Source organism: Rhipicephalus microplus, chromosome X (genome assembly GCF_043290135.1).
Source record: "Rhipicephalus microplus isolate Deutch F79 chromosome X, USDA_Rmic, whole genome shotgun sequence".
Taxonomy (NCBI): Eukaryota; Metazoa; Arthropoda; class Arachnida; order Ixodida; family Ixodidae; genus Rhipicephalus; species Rhipicephalus microplus.
In genome coordinates, this window is record NC_134710.1 from 186,422,456 (window position 1) to 186,444,302 (window position 21,847).

Below are 21,847 nucleotides of genomic sequence, written 5' to 3' on the forward strand. Positions count from 1 at the left end.
TACTTCTCCTATGCGACACCAACTGCGTCAGAGGAGCGGCGGAGTAAGCCCACTACGGAGGAAGGACCGTGAAGCCCACTGTGTAGCTGGTACCACCCGCCGTCGTGATGATGAATAAATGGATGGATGGATGTGGATCTACACTTTAGATCAAGCAGCGGCTAACGCCACCTAGCCGTAATACTTAGTGAACTATACCATTAGTTTTATCTTTTTTTCCCCTTTAAATAGTGAAGTTGAGGACTGGTACTTTGCAATGAAGGGTTTAATGTTCACTCGTACCTTGACTTTAGCCACCAATCAGAAAACCTTCTTCTAGTTAATTCTACCCGCTTAAAGCCTATTTTGCCCTCTCTGTTCCTAAACCCCAGTGCTTTGAAAAACTCTGCGCCATCATCCTGAAGCCCTTTACAGAACATTATCAAGTGTTTGGCAGTTTCCTCCTCCTCTCCACACGCACTGCATACTGTGTCTACCCCTTCGTATTTGGCCCGATATGTCTTGGTTCGCAATACTCCCGTCCTGGCCTCAAACAGTAGAGAACTACCCCGAGTATTATCATAGATCCTTTCCTTTGCAATTTCCTGCTTAAAAGTTCGACAGACCTCTTGTGCAGACTTTTTAATCATGCCAACTCTCCACATGTCAGTCTCCGTTTCCTTCACTTTCTTCTTAACCGATAGTTCTTTTTGGTTTGGCCCCCTGCACTTTTCTAAGTATTTACCCGTCAATTTTCCGGTTCCCTTCCTCAATTTGGTATCGACATTCCTCATGTACGAGTACCTGAAAACCTTCCTAGTTCAACGCTCCTCCCCCGTTTCTTTCAGTCCCTTCTCAAATTTTATGTTGCTGTTAGTTTCCCTGCCGTCAAATGATGTCCATCCCATATCACCTTGTACTGCCTGATTATGTGCATTCCCGTGAGCTTCTAAAGCAAGCCTACCTATTCCACGTTGATGAATTTCTAATCTTGCTTGTACCTCTGATCTCACGCACAAGACCGCATTGCCGAAATTCGGACCAGGAACCATGACGTCTTTTCATATATGTTCCTCTCACGACATCATACCTATTGTAATCCCACAGTGGCCTAGTTTTCATCATTGCTGCATTCCTGTTACCTTTAGTCGTAACGTATATTTCGTGTTCCCTAAGGTACTCGGTCCCATTGCTTATCATACGCCCAGATATTTGTATTTATCTGTTATCTCTAGCGTGACTTTTTGTATCCTAAGCTCACAACCTTCATTATCATTAAAAACCATGACTGCCGATTTTTCCTTACTGAATCTGAAATCTAACCCATCTCCCTCATCACCGCAGATGTTCATCAATCTCTGCAAATCTTCCTTGTTGTCGGTCATTAGCACTATATTATCTGCTTATTCCCACGTAGGCAGCGCCGCCATAAATGACCGGTGTTTCGCGCTCATCCGGCAGGCAAAGGATATCTAGGAGGCTATGCAGGTGTTCTGTGGCTATGTCACTAAACACCTACTGTGGTAGTAGTTAGAATCTGAATCTACTGCCCAACATGATGCTATGGTGCTTTCGATGTGTTTGTTTTAGTGTCCTTATCCACCTTCGTGCATTCTGTTCAATCTGATGCGTGCCACTGCATTCCTTAATTGATTCTGTATTGCCTGCTACTTCTGCTGTATTCGCAAGTGTGACCTATCAGCGGTGAAAATTGAGGCCCGTACGAATGTTCGCATGAAGGTGCGCGCGCGTTTGACGTCCGACTGGCTGGAGTTGTGAACCTAGCCAGAGTTGTGAACCTACCTAGAAACTGGTAGGTGTTTTGTGCTTAGCCTCGCTAGCCGCGCGTTTAGTCTCCCGAGCAGGATACGGCATTCCAGTAGATAAACATGGTAAGTAAATGTTCCTGTCGCGTGGACGGTTGTGCACTTGCAAATGGTGGTGGGGTCGTTTCCAGCACATTTTAATAAGGGAGAGAAACAGTGGGCACGGCTGGAGTGACTCCTCCCACCTGCTATCGAAATGTTTGTGTTAGCAGCACATTTGAACTATCGTTCCGATAGTTCAAATGTGCTGCTTTAGGGAAGGTTCTGTTTGGCGTTGGATAAGTCAGTTGCCAGACTCAGGGGTGGTTGTTCGTTGAACCGTGAGTTCGTTGACAAACCTTCTGTGCCAGGTTCACCTCTGCCCCTTAGATTGCACCGTACCATTATAGGCATGCTGCACCTGCACACGAGTGAGAAATGAGAATAAGTTACTTCCGCGGCCTCGCAACCCTGTGTAACCACTATGTAACCAATACGTACACCACTTCATCGTGAACGAATTGGCTTGTCATATTCAGCAGGCAGTTTACAAAGACAAAACATATGGCATGCCTGCGATTGTCCATCTAGTTTTCTTCTAGACGAAAATCCATTTACTGTTACATCTGAATGAAGTGCAATGCTACTTGCTTTCATTCTAGCCGGATGTAAAGGTGCTTATGTATAGCATTTCAAGTCACAGCACTGTGCATATTGCTAATAAAAACTACTTCTATCCCTCTGAAGACAGTTGCTTGGAGTGAGTCAAGAGCTCTCCATTTAACGTCCTAAACTTATTGTATCAGAAGCTAAAAAGTGCACACTGATTCAAAATGGGGTAACCGGTAAAAACAACTGCATTGGACCTATAGGACTGCTGTCGTGTTAGCCGTCAGCATCTTTAACTGAACGCTCCGACATGTGGCCTTGGCCTCGCTTGGACTAAGATCAGTACCAAGTATTGAAAATCATATGCTTGCTGCAATTAATGATAGATGGAGCATGCGTCAGTTTGGCTAGTAAATTTATGTTTACAGTCTGCCTGACCAGCAGGTGGAATGCACTCGCTTCGCATCCCGTTTTCGCCACGTTTCGCTCGTGGCTACGGTATCGCTTGTGCCCATGACATTCGTTGTCGTACACCTATGTCGGCAATGAATCATTGCGAATTACAGCTTCTGCACCTTTTACCTTTTGCGTTTGAATTCACAGCTGCTGCTACAAAAATCGCATGAAGACACCTATCACATGAATTATATCAGAACATGGATCAGCCTAAAGACACGCTACTGCGTAACACGTAAAAGAACCATCATTGGTGGTCGAACTTTTCCAGAACCCCTACTACAGCATTCATAGCCTGTGTAGCTTTGGAAAACTTAATCCCATCAAATTATACCACCCTTGCCTAAAGACTAAGTATCCTATTTGACAAAATGACACTTTGCGCTTTTAACTATGTACTGAAATCACTTTCTTTGCATTGTATCCACACATCTTTCTTGCTCAGAACATGCACAAATTAAACATTTAGGCCTGCATGTTTAAAATTAGGTGCATGTTTAAAACCCCAGGCGGTCAAAATTTCCGAAGCCGTAAATTATGGCGCCCTTCATAATCGAATTGTGGTTCATAATCAAATCGTGGTTAAACCCCCGATATTATTACACGCGCAAGTCTTGCGCTCCAAGACTACATCTTTCATGCAGCGTGAACCGAGCAGGAAGCCACACTCTAACTTGCGAGAACAGTTCAATTCACGCTGTCTGAAAATGAATGAACTAGAACATGAACAATGCCATCGCGTTTCAGATTCATTTATTGTGCAACGTTTACAAAAGCCATGACTGTGTGTTAACTCTGCTTTTCAAACTCGAAAGGAGCATAAGCTGTTGCATGCAATGGTTTATTGTCGAGATAAGTATACGACAGTGAACGCCATGGGCGTGCACGATAACGTAGCCACGAGCGAAACGTGGCGAAAACGGGATGCGAAGTAAATGCATTCGACACGCTAATCAGGCAAATTGAAAACCGAAATTTACTAGTGAAATCGACGCGCGCTCCATCTTTCCTTAACTGTAGCAAGCATATTATTTTTAACGCTTGGTGGTGCTGGCCTCAGTCCAAGTGAGCCGAGGTCACACGTCGCAGCGTTCGAGTTAAAAGTGCTGATGGCTGTACAGTATCCATTGTTATGAAAGAAACGCATGAACACGTGGCCTGTGCTCTGCCGCAGATGCCTATGGCACCATAAGCCGACAGATAAAGAAAGCATATTTGCTTTTTGTTGAATCTGTTAGCAAACAAAACGAGTCAAGGCCATTGGACAAGCACTGCTTCATTGTGCTCCTGCTCTGGTCTTGCAACGGGCGGTGCTGCCAAAAGCAGACGGGCTTTATCTGTCGGCTGATGGTGCTGTAGGCAGCCGTGCCGGAGCACAGACCACGCGCTCGTATGTTCCCTTTCGTAAAACTGGATACGATACACCAGCCATCATGTCTCGCTATAGTTAGCATGCGCAGAAAAAATTGCGATAGTTAAGGTAGGCTACAAACTGTTGACCCATGCTACTGAGCTGAAAGATGAAATAAATGTGTGTACTTACTGTCTATTATGCACATATGTGCTTTCCTCCTCATATAATTACATCAGACAGATTTTTATTGTTACATTAGACACTACTGTACTTTGTAAGAGAAGTATGGTGGACGAGGAATGATTGCAACCATGATAAACTGCTTCATTTCACATGCCCAAGTATTGCAGAGTACTATAAATTGACTTCTGGTTGGTTATGTTATCCATTGTAACCGCTTCAAAAAGGAGTTTCCAGTTTAACAAATGTTTTTGGTTGATACAAGCATGTGGTGCTTGCAGAAATTTTTTCTGATTTTTTTTTCTCAAGCATGGACGGGTGAAGGTTAAAACCACAGCTGAGCAAGAAGAGGAGAAAAGGAAAGAGAGGGAGAAAAAGCTGAAAATCTACAAAGCTGCAACACAGAAAGTAATCCAAAAAGTAAGCTTGTGAATCCTTATTCGCAACTTCAGCGGCTCATATTGTCATTCACATGGTTCATGCCTTGTGCAGCGTCAGAACCAGGAACTTGATGATGAGCTGCTGCATATCACAGGGCAAATCCTTCAGAGTAACCCCGACTACACTACCATGTGGAACATCCGTAGGGAGGTGTTCATGACACACTTCAGTAAAAGGCAAGTAGTACTGCACATATTAAACAAAAGCCATTCGCAAATGAAAGACACCATTAAAATTTTCAAAATAGCATTTTTAAGTACTGATGCTTAATTTTTGTTTAATTAGTTCACTAAAATGGCAGGACTGTCTTGTAAATGGGGTCGTGCTCATGATTCTGTTGCAACTGCAGGTCATTTTCATGTTTTAGTAGCTGTGACTCTGTAATGATATGGAATAATTGGATTTTAGTTTGAAGGATGGAGCCCCTAAAACAAGTCTGGGATCATTGCTAACTTTTAGATGTCAAGTTTTGTTTCTTTCTACATGACAGGTGACAGCGGTTTTGGGCACTAGTGGTAGCGGACAACTATGCCACCAAGGTCATCTGTTGTGATCTCATAGTAGCTCTTACTTTAAAATACATGTGGTCTTTTCCAAGTGAACAAGGTCGTCATTGTGACACAATTAGTTGCCAAAATTTGTTACGTCATCAATTGATGTCATCGGTATATCGATCCCGGTAGCAGTGCAAAAACCACGTTAGTTACATTCAGTTTGGGGCAGGAGGGTATGTTGGGAAGACCAATGCGATCGACTGAAAAGAAAGATGATGATAATGATGATGAAGGCTTGTCCCTTCAAGTGATCTTAGGTGAATGTGTAAGGGGCTGTGTGATTTTTTTTTTAGAATCTTAGAACTTTAAGATAAGGCTTTACTCTTTTACTACTGTTAGGCAATGAAAAGTTGAAAGTTGTCTCTTGCTACACAATTGAGGAAAATTTGGTTTTATGATGAAGGTATACATCATCTTGGTGTGGCCCCAAGATTTATATTTCATATTTGAGACCTCTTTATGAGCAGAGATGTAGCATAGTTTGCTGAAAGGCCTATGGTTTAATAGCACATTTATTTCACCATTTCACCTTTATATATATATATATATATATATATATATATATATATATATATATATATATATATATTTTGTAACTTTGCAGGAAAAAAAAAATTGAATGCATTCTGGTATCACGTTTCAAGACTATTCATTGTTTGAAAAAGAAAGTGTATGTACATTAGCCCAGACACATGCTAATTGACACATGCATGCTTATATTATTCATTTATTCATCTATTTCATGATACTTCATGCCAACTTTTTGCCCATGGAGGAGAAGCAATGCAATGGATAAAAATACATTCTAACAAAAGGGTGATAGGTGAAAGATTGAACAAATAGAATGAAAATGTGGTGCATGTGTGTTATTAATCCAATCAACATTTTTGTAGAGACTGGACAAAGCTGGAACACTGGATGATTGCCTCATAAAGACCGTTCCTGTTAGAAATGGCTTGTGGGAAGAAACAGTGTTTCAATGTTTTCATTCTTGCAAAATGGATACATACATTCATTCACCTATATACTACACCGCACACATGAATGTAAAATAGTGGCAGGAGTTGACTACAACCTTCCAAATAAAAGACATAGACTAGTTAGGTGTGCCTGTATCAGTGTGCAAAAGTTCAAAATCTTTTATACCAATCAGTGTTTCTAGGACATTGTTAGATTTATCAAACAAAGCAGAGAGTTACTTCTAAATTATGGTCGTGCGATTGTACAGGCAAAAATAGCACATCATAGTCTCGTGGAGTAATCAAAAGAATGTTGCATCACTTCAATCTCTGAACACCTCTAGTTTGGTCTGTGCATTGTTTTATTAAAAAGTTGCAGTGATCATTCCAATTATGGATTTGTTTTGTAAAGAGGCAAAGTTGGCCACTGTTGCAGTTCTTGCTTTTCGCACCGAGTTTCAGTTACTGTTGCAGTATATATGTTTTTTTTATGGTGGTAATTTACAACACTCAAACATATGAAATGGCCTATGTTTTTTGCTTATTGCACTACCTGTGACTTGGCCAGTTTTTTTGATATTGCTAGAATATTTTTGTGATTTGAGCTGTGAAGTTCATATTTAAAGGAATACCTACACAGAAAAATTTTGTGTTCTATTTATTTGAAATTTTATCTAATGAAACACTTAATATGGCTGAAAACCTTGTTTTCCTCAGCGAGCAATGATTATTTATTTGGAGAAATTTTTATGGCACCCAGTTTCAGTTTTGGTTCCACGGATCAATGAGCAAGGCAGGTCCAAAAGGTAAACTCAGCTAGCCATGAGACCACATAAAACTGTGATGTGTGAAGGGTATGAGGTCTCGATGATGGCATCCCACCGCTGTTGAGGGTAGGAGGTCGATGGTAGGTACGGTGGGTTTTCTTTAGGGTAGCTGGCTTCCCGCCGTCGTCCACATAACCGATGCTCGCTAGTGAGGAGATGCGTTAAGAGATATAGAACAAAGGTTTATTTACATGATAGTTGAAAGATGGGAACTGTACAGGGATTTAGAAGATCCTGCATTATGTACAACAAAAATTCAGTTCATGATACAGCACAATTCAGCGCTTATTTACAAAATGCTTCGGCTATTATAGGCTGCCGTCTCCTTACACGGAGGTCCGACGAAGGCGGTGAACACTCTCACCACAAATCAGGTGACAAAGTCTCAATGGTCCACCCACCAGAAAGGGTGCACATATTGCACCACTCGGCTGGAGGAAAAGGTCCAATGGTAGCACAATCACACCACACAATGACGCACACAGCCCACACCTTGAAGGCACCGCAGGGCGAGGAGGTAGAGTCTGGAGAGGGAATGTTGAGCTCCTCCGGGGAGATGGCCGCTGAACCGAACGTCAGCAGCGGTCCATGGCTGCTTTCAGCTACAGGCTTCCAGAACTCTCTCGAACATGGCAATCCAAACGCTCGATCCCTAAGAACGGCTTCTTTGACGTCTTCCCACGCTTACGGACTGACGGTGCTTTGCGATGGCCTTGCGGAGATGACAATAGCCGAGTCGAGAGGTTTACTTAATGAGACCAGCCACAGTGGCGCAGTCTCATGCTGTTTGAGCCCGTTCAACAAAAGGTTTGTCTCGTGAAACTTTCGTTGAGACCCGATCGCTACCTGGAACCTCTACAGGACAGCGTCTTGCAGACTGGGCGCCGATAGGGTTGAAAGCATCGCTTTCAAACCGGCTTACGCACTAGCTGCCAGACCAATTACCGGGTCGAACGTAACAGCTCCTCCGCTGTCCTGAAAATCTCGGCTGGCCAGCGCTCCCAACCACTGGGCTCGAAGAGAATAGCTGGTGACGAGGTCGATGGCCTGGCTTGGAACCTCCAGCTGCGAACTTGCAACCAACTTCCAAACCACCTCACAATGACTGACACCAGCAAAACGAACCGCACAACACAATACCATGCTGCAGTCAAGTGCATTGGACTCGCTTAAAGCCCTCCAGGCTTCTAAAAAAATACAAACAAAAGAAAAACCCACGCGCTAAGATTTTGTCAATTTTGTGCCGTCAAAGTTACAACAACCATGGATGTGGAGATGCTTACTAAAGATTGAACAGTTTCTATGCGAGAAAAGCACACAAAGGCAAATACAATTTGGCCCTAGATAACCATAATCACACTCTTTCAAAACTAGCTTTCTCCTACCATCCGCACTACTAAGTTGTAACTTACATCTGCTAATTTCATGACAAACTTCATGAAACACAACTACTTAATTTTCACACAAATGCAGCCTAAACCTACAAAAGGTATCTGGGCGCATTCTTTATTCTTTCAAACATACTGAAAACGTAGTCGTGAGTGCCTACTTGTAAAACACCCTGACGCTAACGAAAACTCACTCACAACAGATCGAACTGTGTCTTATAAATCCTAGAAATGTGTCTCTAGCCTCACAGTTCAGTGAACGCAACACTCTCAGCTCAAGTGATCATGTGATCCCTATAAGCAATCACTAAAACAGCAATATAAAGTAAATAGACCTCTTGTACTACACGCTCTTTTGCTGAATGTAACCTCATGTCAGCCCATGCTTTTAAAGAACACGCAGGACTTTGCTATGCGCCCTAGCATGACATCATACTCTCATTCGAAGAAGGTTAGCATATTAACCCACACCTACCCATAGGCCATTTCCCTGTAACTCAACTAAGCTCAACTAATCACGTGTCTGAACGTCGATGCTCACAAAGAATAACACGCAAAGAAAATAACACTTGATGCCGTACACGTCAGGAGCGCGTAACAAAACCTGCGTAAGTTTTGTACCAAAGAACCCTGTATCAAATGATTCTCAAACGTGAGCATTTCGAAAACTGCTTTTGGCTTTATTCTAAAACCTTATTTAAGAATGCTTATTTACTCTTTTAAAGCGGTGTAAAACTTCGCACTACACCAAAGGGTACGAAGCATACAAATTTCGGCTCCGCTCGACAATGCTACCGTGCTTTCGAAACTAGCGGGCGTACCAAATCTTCATCCACGACTAACCTGCTCTTATATTAAAGAAAAACTCATTGCACGCAGTCGGTTGACTGATGTGGTTCACTGCATCCCCATGATGATTAACAACTTGACTGAAAATTCTTACAAAGTTTACAAAAAAGTATTGAAGGGAAAAACTAACTAAACAAACGCAGCTGTGGAGATGACACAGGAATACTACTTGAAAACCAAAAATAAGCAAATAAATATGCTTCTAAGAAAATTCCTGTATCCTGTGTTCTCCAGCTTACAGCTCTCTCTCGCTCTTTAATCGTACCCATGGTGGTCTCGGTCTTGGTGCATTTCGAGAACGCCCGAGACTAAACAGTGTACGTGCTACCAGCCGAACTGCAGCGTTAGGCCTCATTCGCGATTTCAGCCGACTTCTGTCAATCTGGCGGAGGGCATCCGAGCAACGCGTGGGAAAGAGTGGCGATGTTTTCTTTTTGGCAACCGCACGGTGCTTATACACTGTGGCCCTTCTTCTAGGACTCTTTGGACACTCCTGTCCCCGCAAAGCTGCAAATCTCCAGCATGCATTCCGTCGGGAGGATGCACCCCGTGGCCTATCCTTTCGCCGCTGGAGCCTTACTTCACGCCACAAAGGCCTCTTCTTTGAACTGGCCGATAACCTATTCTTCTGTCGTCCGTCCGGCTAATTGCTACCTCTTTCATCCCTTCGCTTTGTCGCTCCCGTATGCTTCCCTCTTTTACGGCGACGTTTGCGACTGACCTGTCCCGCACTGCCTTAAAATTTGTGGCAGGTTGAGTCATCAATGGTTTTACAGCTCAAGGGCGCACCATGAAACTTGCTGTGGACGGAATCGGAATACTGGCGCTTTACATGAGATTCCATTTATGAATCGCCTTCTTTTTACTTTTCGTCCGGCGGCTCGGACACATGCAAACCGAGTTTGACGCCGATGCAGAACCCCTAGTTCTGTTCATTACGCTCAAACGTGTCGAGCCTTTCTTTACACTCGTAGTGTCTTTTGTCTCGCTCGCAGCTTTCCGACGTCGCTTTCATCTGCGCCGCTTCTTGTCGTTCGTTTCCAAGCCTCCTGATTTCATCTCAAGCTCGTCAACTCCCTCACAGCTTTCGTCAGCTGTCTCGCCCGGGCAGTATAAATGATTTTCGATAAAATCACCTCTTTCACACTCTAGACTGGAGGACAGGTTAACACACTTAAGAACAGTACCGCAGTTTTCCTTCAAACAATCTACCTCGAATGGGTGGGAACTATCGGCAACTGTACTGTTATTCTCACTCTGTATAATCGCTGCTTCTGAGCTTTCTCCAGTGTTCTTGATCACTTCAACCTCATTTGCAAGATCAACCATCGCGACAATCATAGTTGAGGTCTGTACCAGCTTTTCTACAGCTATCCTAGCTGGTTTACTAGCATTTAACTGGCACAGCACCTCGTCGCATTCGCTCTGGCCTTCACTGGCCTCTCTCATTAGAGCAGCATCTTTCGCAGCTCTCACATTCACTTTGTCTTCGAACCTGCTGCGCTCTTCGTATGTGCTAGCCTTCTCTACAGCTCTGGACTGCACCTCATTCATTTGATCATCGCACTTCTCGTGCGCTACAATTGCGGATGGCTAAAGCTTCCGCTGCATTGCCTCGACTTTCTGTTTCAGTAGTTCAATCTCCAAGTCGAGTGCTCGACCACGTTCTTCGCTATCTCGCTTATGTTTTTCTCTTTCCCTTCTTTCTTTTTCTTCTCTTTGTTTTCCCTGTTTCTTTTAAGTCTCTACAGTGTTTTTAATTTCTTCCTCCCTGGCTTTTTCAAGATCAGCCTCACAATCGGTGTCCTGCTTATTCCTTTCTCTACTTTAATGCCTAGATGCTTACTCACAGTCAAAAGTTCATCTCTCAGCATTGACTTCCACGCCATGATTGCTGCTTTACTTTGGTCCTGTGTCTCACAGGTGATCCCTTCAACTCAGTACTTAAACTAGGTGATCTCCCTAATTCACACACAAACAATCTAGCTTCTACTCAACTTAAACTCGCAAAATGAAGCCTGAAAGTCAAAGCAAGGACCAAGTAGTCACGGCAACACAGCACCATGTCGCAAAGTCCATCTCACTGCTGCCAACCAGTTGTGAAGGGTACGAAGGTTGATGATGGCATCGTACCGCTGCCACCAGTCTGAGAAAGGCGTGGGTTCGAATCGCACCGCTGCCACCAGTTGTTAAGGGTAGGAGGTTGATGGTAGGTACGGCGGGTTTTCTTTAGGGTAGCTGGCTCCCTGCTGTCGTCCACATAGCCGATGCTCGCTAGTGAGGAGATGCGTTAAGAGATATAGAACAAAGGTTTATTTACATGATAGTTGAAAGATGGGAACTGTACAGGGATTTAGAAGATCCCGCATTATGTACATGATACAGCACAATTCAGCGCTTATTTACAAAATGCTTCGGCTATTATAGGCCGCCGTCTCCTTACACGGAGGTCCGACGAAGGCGGTGAGCACTCTCACCACAAATCAGGTGACAAAGTCTTAATGGTCCACTCACCAGAAAGGGTGCACATATTGCACCACACGGCTGGGCGAAAAGATTCAATGGTAGCACAAACGCACCACACAATGACGCACACGGCCCATGCCTTGAAGGCACCGCAGGGCGAGGAGGTAGAGTCCGGAGAGGGAAGGTTGAGCTCCTCCGGGGAGATAGCCACTGAACCAAATGTCAGCAGTGATTCATGGCTGCTTTCAGCTATAGACTTCCAGAACTTTCTCGAACATGGCAGTCCAAACGCTCGATCCCTCAGAACGGCTTCTTTGACGTCGTCCCACGCTTCCCCCCGCAGGGGCGCCTGCGCAAGTAGGCATTTGGTGTGTAGCGACACCACGGACCCGAGCTAATGGGGGAGTTTCTACTCCCTCCCACGCCTAGCCGTGCGTGGCTTTGCCATGTCTGGGGAAAGGGGGATCCGGGGGGTTGAGCCGGCGCCGGGTGATTGGACCTTTAAGGCCCCCCGGCAGAGGCAACACACCCCTTTGGCCCCGGCTTCACGTAGACGGCACCCTTGGGCTGACCCACCCAGAGGAAATCGGCAGTCGCCTTTTCCTGTCTCTCTCTCCCCTGATCTTCGTCTTTTTATCTCTTTCAATCTTTCCTGTCATCTCCTCACTTCTGTTTACTTCCATCCTCCGGGTGGCAAGGGTTAACCTTGTGTAGTTACCCAACGTTGGGTAGTTATATTCAGTTATAGCGACGATGCATGGCTGGCGTCTCCAAGTGTTTACTATTCAACCTTAAAGCGTCCCCTTGTTGGGCTCGGTGGTGGGTGGCCATTATCGCCGCCGAACTTTAAACAAACTGTATAGCTAAATTTTTCCCCCTCTCTGATCGCCGCTCGAAAAAGTGGCGCACCGAAGACTCGTTCCTCCTTTCAAAACCAAAGCAGTCTTTCCCCAAGTTTCATGTCATACATAGCCAGAAAGAAAACAAAACAGTCCGAGCAATCTCACCCTTTCTTGTCTCGAAAACACTCACAGAAACAATCAGGCCAGGATATCGTGTAACCAAGTTGGGAAGCAGCGACCTCCTTTTGGAGGTTCGCGACAAACTGCAATATGACAATTTACCTAAACTGGTAGCATTTGGGGATGTCCCAGTTTCCGTAGGCCCCCACAGGTCCTTGAACACAGTCTGCGGTGTCATATCTGATGACGACCTTCTTGGATTATCAGAGAGTGAATTATTGGAAGGCTGGCAAGACCAGAATGTAGTGAAGGTTCAAAGAATAGTAATACGACGAGACAAAAAAGAAACACCAACGAAACATATAATTATCACTTTTGGTACTAGCGATTTACCCGATTCAATCGATACCGGCTACTGCAAGCTTCGAGTCAGGCCCTACATACTAAATCCTCGTAGGTGTTTCAAATGTCAGCGCTTTGGACACGGTTCGCAAAGCTCCAGAGGGCGTGCGACTTGCGCAAACTGTAGCTCCAACGAACACCCATCGGACAATTGTACTGCTGCGTCCCGCCGCGGTGGTCTATTGGCTATGGTACTCGGCTGCTGACCCGCAGGTCACGGGTTCGAATCCCGGCTGCGGCAGCTGGATTTCCGATCGAGGCGGAAATGTTGTAGGCCCGTGTGCTCAAATTTGGGTGCACGTTAAACAACTCCAGGTGGTTGAAATTTCCGGAGTCCTCCACTAGGGCATCTCTCATAATCAAATGGTGGTTTTGGGACGTTAAACCCCACATATCAATCAATCAATTGTACTGCTGCAGCCCGCTGTGCGAATTGTGAAGGAGACCATCCCACCTACTCACGAACATGCCCATCCTGGAAAAAGGAAAAACAAATTCTTCAACTCAAAGTCAAATTGAATCTGTCTTTTCAAGAGGCGCGCCAGCGCTTCTCCCTCCATAACAAGAACTCTTCTTCTTTTGCAGATGTGACGCGCCAGGGCGCCGTGCCACATCTTTCCGCGTCTGAGAATGTCACACGAAGTGTGACTACGGTGGCGGCATCTGCGCTTAAGGCTGGAGTAGCCTGTGCTGCTCCGCTTCCTGCCAAACAAGTTCAGCAGACTTCACAGTCTGCCGGACCACTGCACCTGCAGTTGCGTCTGAAACTTCTGTGAATGTGCCTGCTCATCAGGCACCATCCGCCACCTCGCAGGAGGTGATGGATACAAGTCCCACTCCTCCGGCGCCTCAGACGCCGAAGGATAGGCGCAACTCTTTGGAGCGCGCCCATAAAGAAAAACGTCGAATTACAGGGCCTCAAAAGGCCCTGTAACCTGAAGTGACACTTCTTGTACACACAGCACCACACATCTTTAAAATGACACACATAATACAGTGAAACGTCAGAGGCCTACTGGGGAACCTCGACGATATCCAAGAACTTCTGCACAGACTTACACCAAAAGTGCTGTGTGTGCAAGAAACACACTTAAAATCAAGACACTAACTTTCTTCAAAATTAAGTTATCTTTCGAAAAGACCAAGATGATGCTGTCGCCTCATCCGGTAGTGTTGCCATAATTGTTGATCAAGAAACAGCCTGTACACGAGGAAGCAGTAGCTGTCCGAGCTGTCATCTTCAACAAATTGGCAACAATTTGCAGTATATACATACCGCCACACCATCAACTGACTAAACACGAGTTTCAGTCGCTGATAGCAGAACTTCCAGAACCGTATCTCGTCCTAGGGGACTTTAATGCTTATAGTAGCTTATGGGGTGACTCTCACTGCGATGCGCGAGGTCGCCTGATTGAACAGTTTCTTTTTTCTTCCGGTGCGTGCCTTCTGAATCGGAAAGAGCCAACATATTACAACATAGCTAACGATACGTACTCAGCCATAGACCTCAGCATAACATCTTCATCACTCCTGCCTCTACTTAAATGGAAGGTCATTAATAATCCATACGGCAGTGACCATTTTCCTATCGTTATCAGCACATCAATAACAAATATATGTCCTGCATAGGTTCCCAACTGACTCACCGACAAAGCTGATTGGGAACAGTATCAAAAAATGACTCTCCTAACTTGGACTGACATGGAGGGGTTAAGCGTAGAAGCTGCTGTGAGCTACCTGACAGCATTTTTGATTGATGCTGCAACGAATTGTATACCACAGACATATGGACCGTCAGGCAAACGACGAGTCCCATGGTGGAATAATGATTGCCGTAATGCGCGCAAAGAACAAAATAAGGCATGGAAGTTGCTTAGAGACTCGCCAACAGCCGAGGATCTTATAAACTTCAAGAAGATCAAGTCACAAGGAAGGAGGGTGCGCCGACGGGCGAGAAGAGAAAGTTGGCATAAATTCTTATCAGGCATTAATTTATACACAGATGAGGCGAGAGTCTGGAACATGGTTAGTAAGGTAGCAGGAAGACAAGTACACAGACTTCCTATAGTGAACACACAAAGGGAGAGCTTGGAAGACCAGGCAAACACTCTCGGAGCGCTCTTTGAACAGGTCTCCTGCTAAACACACTATAGTGAAGCGTTCCGACGATACAAAACCGCAATAGAAAAACAGAGATTAGAGCGCAAGCCCACAACACATGAGGCATACAACGAACCTTTCTGTTTGGCTGAACTGCAGGCCTCACTTGCCTGCTGCAATAAATCTGCCCCAGGCCCGGACCGTGTGGCATATGAAATGTTAGAACACCTGCCCACTAAAACCCAGAAAGCTCTCCTCTCTCTGTATAAAGCGATATGGTCTTCTGGCGAGCTACCCTCAGCCTGGAAGGAAGCTATCATTATCCCAATTCTAAAACAAGGCAAGGATGCGGCCTCAGTTTCCAGCTACAGGCCAATAGCATTAACCAGCTGTATTTGCAAAGTCTTTGAAAAAATGATTAACAGGCGCCTGATGCACTTCCTTGAAATTAGTGGCCTACTTGACCCATACCAGTGTGGGTTTCGAGAGGCTTGGTCCACCACTGACCACCTTGTCCGTATCGAAGCACAAATTAGCGACGCTTTTGTTCATAAGCAATTTTTTCTTTCTGTGTTCCTCGATATGGAAAAGGCATATGACACTACATGGCGCTTCGGCATATTGCGAGACCTATCACATTTAGGTGTGCGGGGTAGAATGCTGACAGTTATCGAAAGCTACCTGTCCAACCGTACATTCCGTGTCCAAGTTGGCACTGTCTTATCTCGAGTATTTGTCCAAGAAACAGGAGTGCCACAAGAAGGTGTATTGAGCTGCACACTTTTCATAGTTAAAATGAATTCCTTGCGCCTGTCTCTCCCACGAAATATTTTTTACTGCATATATGTCGATGATGTGCAGATTGGTTACAAATCGTGCAACATCTCAATGTGCCAACGTCAAGTTCAACTAGGGTTGAACAAGGTATCTCAATGGGCCAACGAGAATGGTTTTATACTCAATGCGCAAAGGAGAACTTGTGTCTTGTTCAGCTGAAAGAGGGGCCTCCATCCTGACCCCGACATTGACCTGCATGGTCAACCTCTGTCAGTGAAGATCGAGCATAAGTTTCTTGGTCTCATATTAGACACTAAACTAACCTTCATCCCACACATCAAGTATTTAAAGGACAGGTGCTTAAAACAATGAACATTTTGAAAGTGTTGTCACGCACTACGTGGGGTAGTGACACGAAATGTCTGATGAATCTATATAGGAGCCTTATACGCACACGCTTGGATTACGGTGCTATAATCTATCAGTCGGCAACACGATCAGCCTTCAGGGTTCTCGACCCCGTCCACCATCTAGGCATTCGCCTCTCTACGGGGGCTTTCCGAACTAGCCCTGTGGAGAGCTTGTACGCGGATTCGAATGAATGGTCGCTCCACCTACAAAGATGTTTCCTGTCCTTTTTGTACTTTTTGAAGGTGAAGGCAGACAAGAAACACCCTTCCCATTTCACAATTAATGATTTGTCTTGTTCTGGCTTGTTCGAGAACCGTCCTTTGTTTGGCAGCCCCACGCGCTCCGTGTAAGGGGCCTGGCCGAAGAAACAGATGTGCTTCTTCTCAAACACAGTTTGATGGCTCCTGCAACATATCTGCCACCGTGGCAGTGGCAGCTTATAGACTGTGATGTCTCTTTTGTTGAAGTCACAAAGCACGCACCACTTGCACACATACATACATACTTCCTAGAACTACAACATAAATACACATGTCCTGAGTTCTTTACCGACGCGTGAAAGTTAAACACTTCTGTGTCATATGCTGCGGTAGGCCCATCCTTTTTCGAGGCCGGTGTTCTTAATCCTGATGCAAGCTTTTTCACAGGAGAAGCTTACGCATTACTGGCGGTCATAAAACACATCAAAGAGATAAAATTACAAAAGGCGGTAATATACACAGATTCCCTAAGCGTGGTAAAAGCCCTGAACACTCCTAAAAAACACAAGAACCCCGTGCTGGTGTCACTTTACTCACTTCTGTGCACACTGTACACATCAAAACAGCATGTCGTTGTCTGCTGGGTTCCAGGGCACCGTGAAATACAAGGGAACGTATTGGCCGACAAGCTGGCTGCTTCCGCCAACGACACCACTCCCAATGCATCAATATTAATCCCTGCACTTGACCTAAAACCTTTTCTAAAAGGAAAGCTCAGGGGGTATTGGCAGAGCACGTGGGATAAACACACAGACAATAAACTCCATGCTATTAAACCGCAACTAGGTTATTGGCCGCCATTATTGAAATCACGACACGCAGAAGTAACACTAACAAGGCTTAGAACAGGACATACATACTCTACACATTCATATCTCTTGTCTACCGGCAATCCACCGTATTGTGAGAGATGTGGAGAACCACTTACGGTTCTCCACATTCTCGTCCAGTGCAATGAGCTTGATGCTCTAAGGAAAAAGCATTTTTTTACTGCCCTACCGACAGCAGCTCCCACTACACCCTGGGATGCTCATCGGTAGGGATCCGCTTTTTAAACTACATACACTTCTCATGTTTTTAAAAGATGTGCATAGCTTTCACCCGATATTACAAGGTCATCCGTAGCACGACCTCTGTACCGTGGTCGTGGCTGCGATGACTACATCTCTTTCATGATATTAATATCATGACATTTCCATCCACTTTCACAGCACATATTTCACACCACTGCCATGCTTTTATTACTTCCATGTTTTAACCCGTGTTAGCGCGATGAATTTTAAGGCCCCTTTACAGCCACACATCATATCATTGTTCATATCTCTAGAATTACAGCCACACATCATATCACTGTTCATATCTCTAGACTATTGAAATGGCACTCTTTGGCCATCAATTGGCCCTTGCGCCATTAAAAAGCACTCATCATCATCATCATCACCCACGCTTCCGGACTGACGGTGCTTTGCGATGGCCTCGCGTAGATGACAGTAGCCGAGTCGAGAGGTTTACTTAATGAGACCAGCCACAGTGGTGCTGTCCCACGCTGTTCGAGCCCGTTAAACAAAAGGTTTGTCTCGCAAACTTTCATTGAGACCCACCCGCAGGGGCGCCTGCGCAAGTAGGCGTTTGGTGTGTAGCGACACCACGGACCCGAGCTAACGGGGGGGTTTTGGCTCCTTCCCACGCCTAGCTGTGCGTGGCTGAGCCGTGTCCGGGGAAAAGGGGATCCTGGGGGTTGAGCCGACGCTGGGTGATTGGACCTTCAAGGCCCCCCGGCAGAGGCAACACACCCCTTTGGCCCCGGCTTCACGTAGACGGCACCTCTGGGCTGACCCACCCAGGGGAAACCGGCAGTCGCCTTTTCCTATCTCTCTCTTCCTACATCTTAGTCTTTTCTCGTCTTTAAATCTATCCTGTCTTCTTCTCTCTTCCATTTACTTCCGATTTTTCCTGGCGGCAAGGGTTAACCTTGTGTATGTGCTCTGTCTTGGGCACAATATATTTGGTTATAGCGGCTGTGTACAGCTGACGTTGACATGCCTCATATAAATTTAGGACTTGTCACGTCTCCGTGTTGGGCTCCATGGTGGGTGGCTGGCATGGCTGCCGAACTCATATTTAGTTTATGGCTTTTTCTTCTCTCTCTTCATTGCACGATCGTCATCTCTCAAAGAGAGGGCGCACCGAAGACTTTTGCAATTATTTCAGCAAACCGAAAGAAACCTTTCCCCGCTACCATGTGATCCACTGTGAAACTGCTGAAAAGAACGCCAGAACTATTTCGCCTTTCATTGTTTCCAAATGCCTCACCACTACACTTGGACCAGGTTACCAGGCTATAAGAATGGCCAGTGGGGATCTCCTCCTCGAGGTAAAAAGTCAGAGCCAGTATGAAAACCTCTCAAAACTAGAATCGTTTGGAAACATTCCTATCTCAATTACACCACACCGCTCACTCAACACTTCCCGAGGCGTTGTATCTGATCAAGACTTGCTTGGCCTGACTGAAGGTGAGCTCCTCGAGGGCTGGAAGGACCTGCAGGTGACACAAGTACAAAAAATCAAAATTAGGCGTGATAAGAAGGAAATCCCAACAAAACACATAATTGTGACGATTTGCACCAGTACCCTGCCTGAACATCTCGAAACAGGATACTTGAAGTTGAATGTGAGACCCTACATTCCCAACCCACGACGTTGCTTCAAATGCCAGCGTTTTGGTCACGGCTCTCAGAGTTGCCGCGGCCAACTCACCTGCGGAAAGTGTGCCACCACAGGACACACCACAGACGAGTGTAATGTGGAGGATGGGGCCCATTGCGCAAACTGCGATGGTGCCCATCCCGCATACTCCCGAACCTGTCCAACATGGAAAAAGGAAAAAGAAATTGTTACAATCAAAATCACACAAAACATTACTTTCTGAGAAGCCCGTCAACAAGTATCTGGTCTTTTCACAAACAAACCATCGTTCGCCGATGTAGTGCAACAGGGGGCAGCACTACAACGGCCTGCGGCAACTGCCCATGCCAGGCACAGTGTGCCCAGGCGGTTGCCAATGCCCCCACCCACGGTGGGAACAGCCAAGGCTGCCCTGCCACTCGTCCCCACGGCGACACCCATGGCTGCTGCAAGCTCTTGCAGCAGGCAGGGTATCCCAGCAGCAAAGGAGGTCCCTTCGACCTCTAGCCCAAGAGGACCGAAGGTTTCGCCCCCTGAGGTGAAGGAGACCCCAGGGTCGGCCGATATGAAGGCCTCGTCTCACCAGGCAAACCCCAAGCCCAAAACATCAGCTCGCAAATGCGGGCACGCAGTGCCTCTGAGGAGGCAATGGACTCCACGGTACCCCTGGTGCCGAAAGATCGGCGTAGCTCCCTGGAGCGCGCCAAAAGAAATAAAAAGCCAATAACGGGGCCCGGCGACGGCCCTGTTCTTTGAGTCTTAACGTTTAGCTTAAGAAGCAGACACACCCATTTTTCCTTACACACAGCACTACGTTACCTCCAATATGGTAGCACAAATAATACATTGGAACGTCAGAGGACTGCTTAGAAACCTCGTTGATGTTCAAGAGCTCTTTTGCAAACATTCGGCGAAAGTGCTGTGTGTACAGGAAACTCATTTAAAATCTAAAAACACGAATTTTTTGCGTCGGTATGTTCTCTTCCGAAAGGACGGAGATGATGCTGCGGCATCATCCGGCGGTGTAGCCATTATTGTTAATCAAAAAGTAGCATGCACACTTTTACCACTGCAAACAACACTAGAGTCAGTGGCTGTTCGAGCAGTTCTTTTCAACAAGCTCGTCACCATCTGCTCTCTGTACATACCCCCACACCACCGTCTTGGAAAACGAGAATTTGAGTCCTTAATAGATCAACTACCCGAACCTTATCTGGTCCTTGGTGACCTGAGTGCTCATAGCAGTCTATGTGGTGATTCTCGCTGCGACGCACGAGGTCGTCTCATTGAACAGTTCCTTTTTTCCTCCGGTGCCTGTTTGTTGAATAGGAAAGAGGCAACATATTATAACCTTGCCAACAAAACCTACTCTTCCATAGATCTCAGCATCGCATCTCTTTCACTTGTACCATTACTCCAATGGAAAGTTCTAAATAATCCCTACGGAAGTGACCATTTTCCTGTCGTTTTGAGTACACAAACATCATACGAATGTCCTCCACGAGTTCCCAAATGGCTTATACACAAAGCCGACTGGGAACAGTTTCATAACAATGCTCAGTTATGTTGGACTGACATATGTGGGCTAAGCATAGATGAAGCTGTGCAGTACTTCACAGCTCTCCTTATTAACGCAGCAGCCAAATGCATCCCACAAACATCTGGACAGCCCGGCAAGCGACACGTCCCATGGTGGAACACTGAGTGTCGTAATGCGCGAAAGGAGCAGAATAAGGCACGGAGGTTGCTTCGGAACTCACCGACAGCCGAAAATCTTGACACCTTCAAGAAAATAAAGTCTCAAGGCAGGAGAACGCGTCGGCAGGCCAGAAGAGAAAGCTGGCAAAAGTTTTTGTCAGGGATCAATTCATACACACAGGAGGCTAAAGTCTGGAACATGGTTGGTAGGATAGCAGGAAAACAAGTACACACACTTCTACTCGTAAACACTCAGGGTGATACCTTGGAAGAGTAGGCAAACTTCCTCGGTGCACACTTCGAACGGGTGTCCAGCCCGTCCCACTATACTGACACTTTCCAAAAATACAGAACAAGAATAGAAAAGCAGAAACTCGAACACAACTGCACTAGAAACGAGGCATATAACCAAGCTTTCAGTCTAGCTGAGCTCCGAACATCTCTAAACTCCTGCAGTACTTCTGCCCCAGGTTCTGACTGTGTGGTGTATGAAATGTTAAAAAACCTACCAATCGAAACGTGAAAAACCTTACTTTGTTTGTACAATGCTATTTGGTTTTCTGGCACTATCTCTACCTTCTGGAAAGAGGCTACCATTATTCCCATTTTGAAAGAGGGCAAGGACCCTTCTTTAGCTTCGAGTTATAGGCCTATTGCACTTACAAGCTGCTTCTGCAAAGTC

The 21,847-nt window shown here is 45.6% G+C and overlaps 1 protein-coding gene across 3 annotated transcripts in view; it reads left to right on the top strand.

The window, feature by feature from the left end:
* Window positions 1–244: 244 nt before the first annotated feature.
* Window positions 245–21,847, top strand: part of RabGGTa (Rab geranylgeranyltransferase subunit alpha) — a 112,154-nt gene continuing 90,551 nt past the window's right edge. Inside the window, exons 1-3 of one of the 3 annotated variants that reach the window (XR_012887124.1) lie at window positions 245–1,871; window positions 4,693–4,803; window positions 4,876–5,000. Coding sequence is in view for 2 of the 3 variants with exons in the window: in XM_075878354.1 (XP_075734469.1) it covers window positions 1,869–1,871; window positions 4,693–4,803; window positions 4,876–5,000 (239 nt within the window). In the remaining variant the exon portion in view is untranslated. The remainder of the gene's footprint in view (window positions 1,872–4,692; window positions 4,804–4,875; window positions 5,001–21,847) is intronic. The other 2 variants (XM_075878354.1, XM_075878355.1) reach the window with 2 other exon arrangements.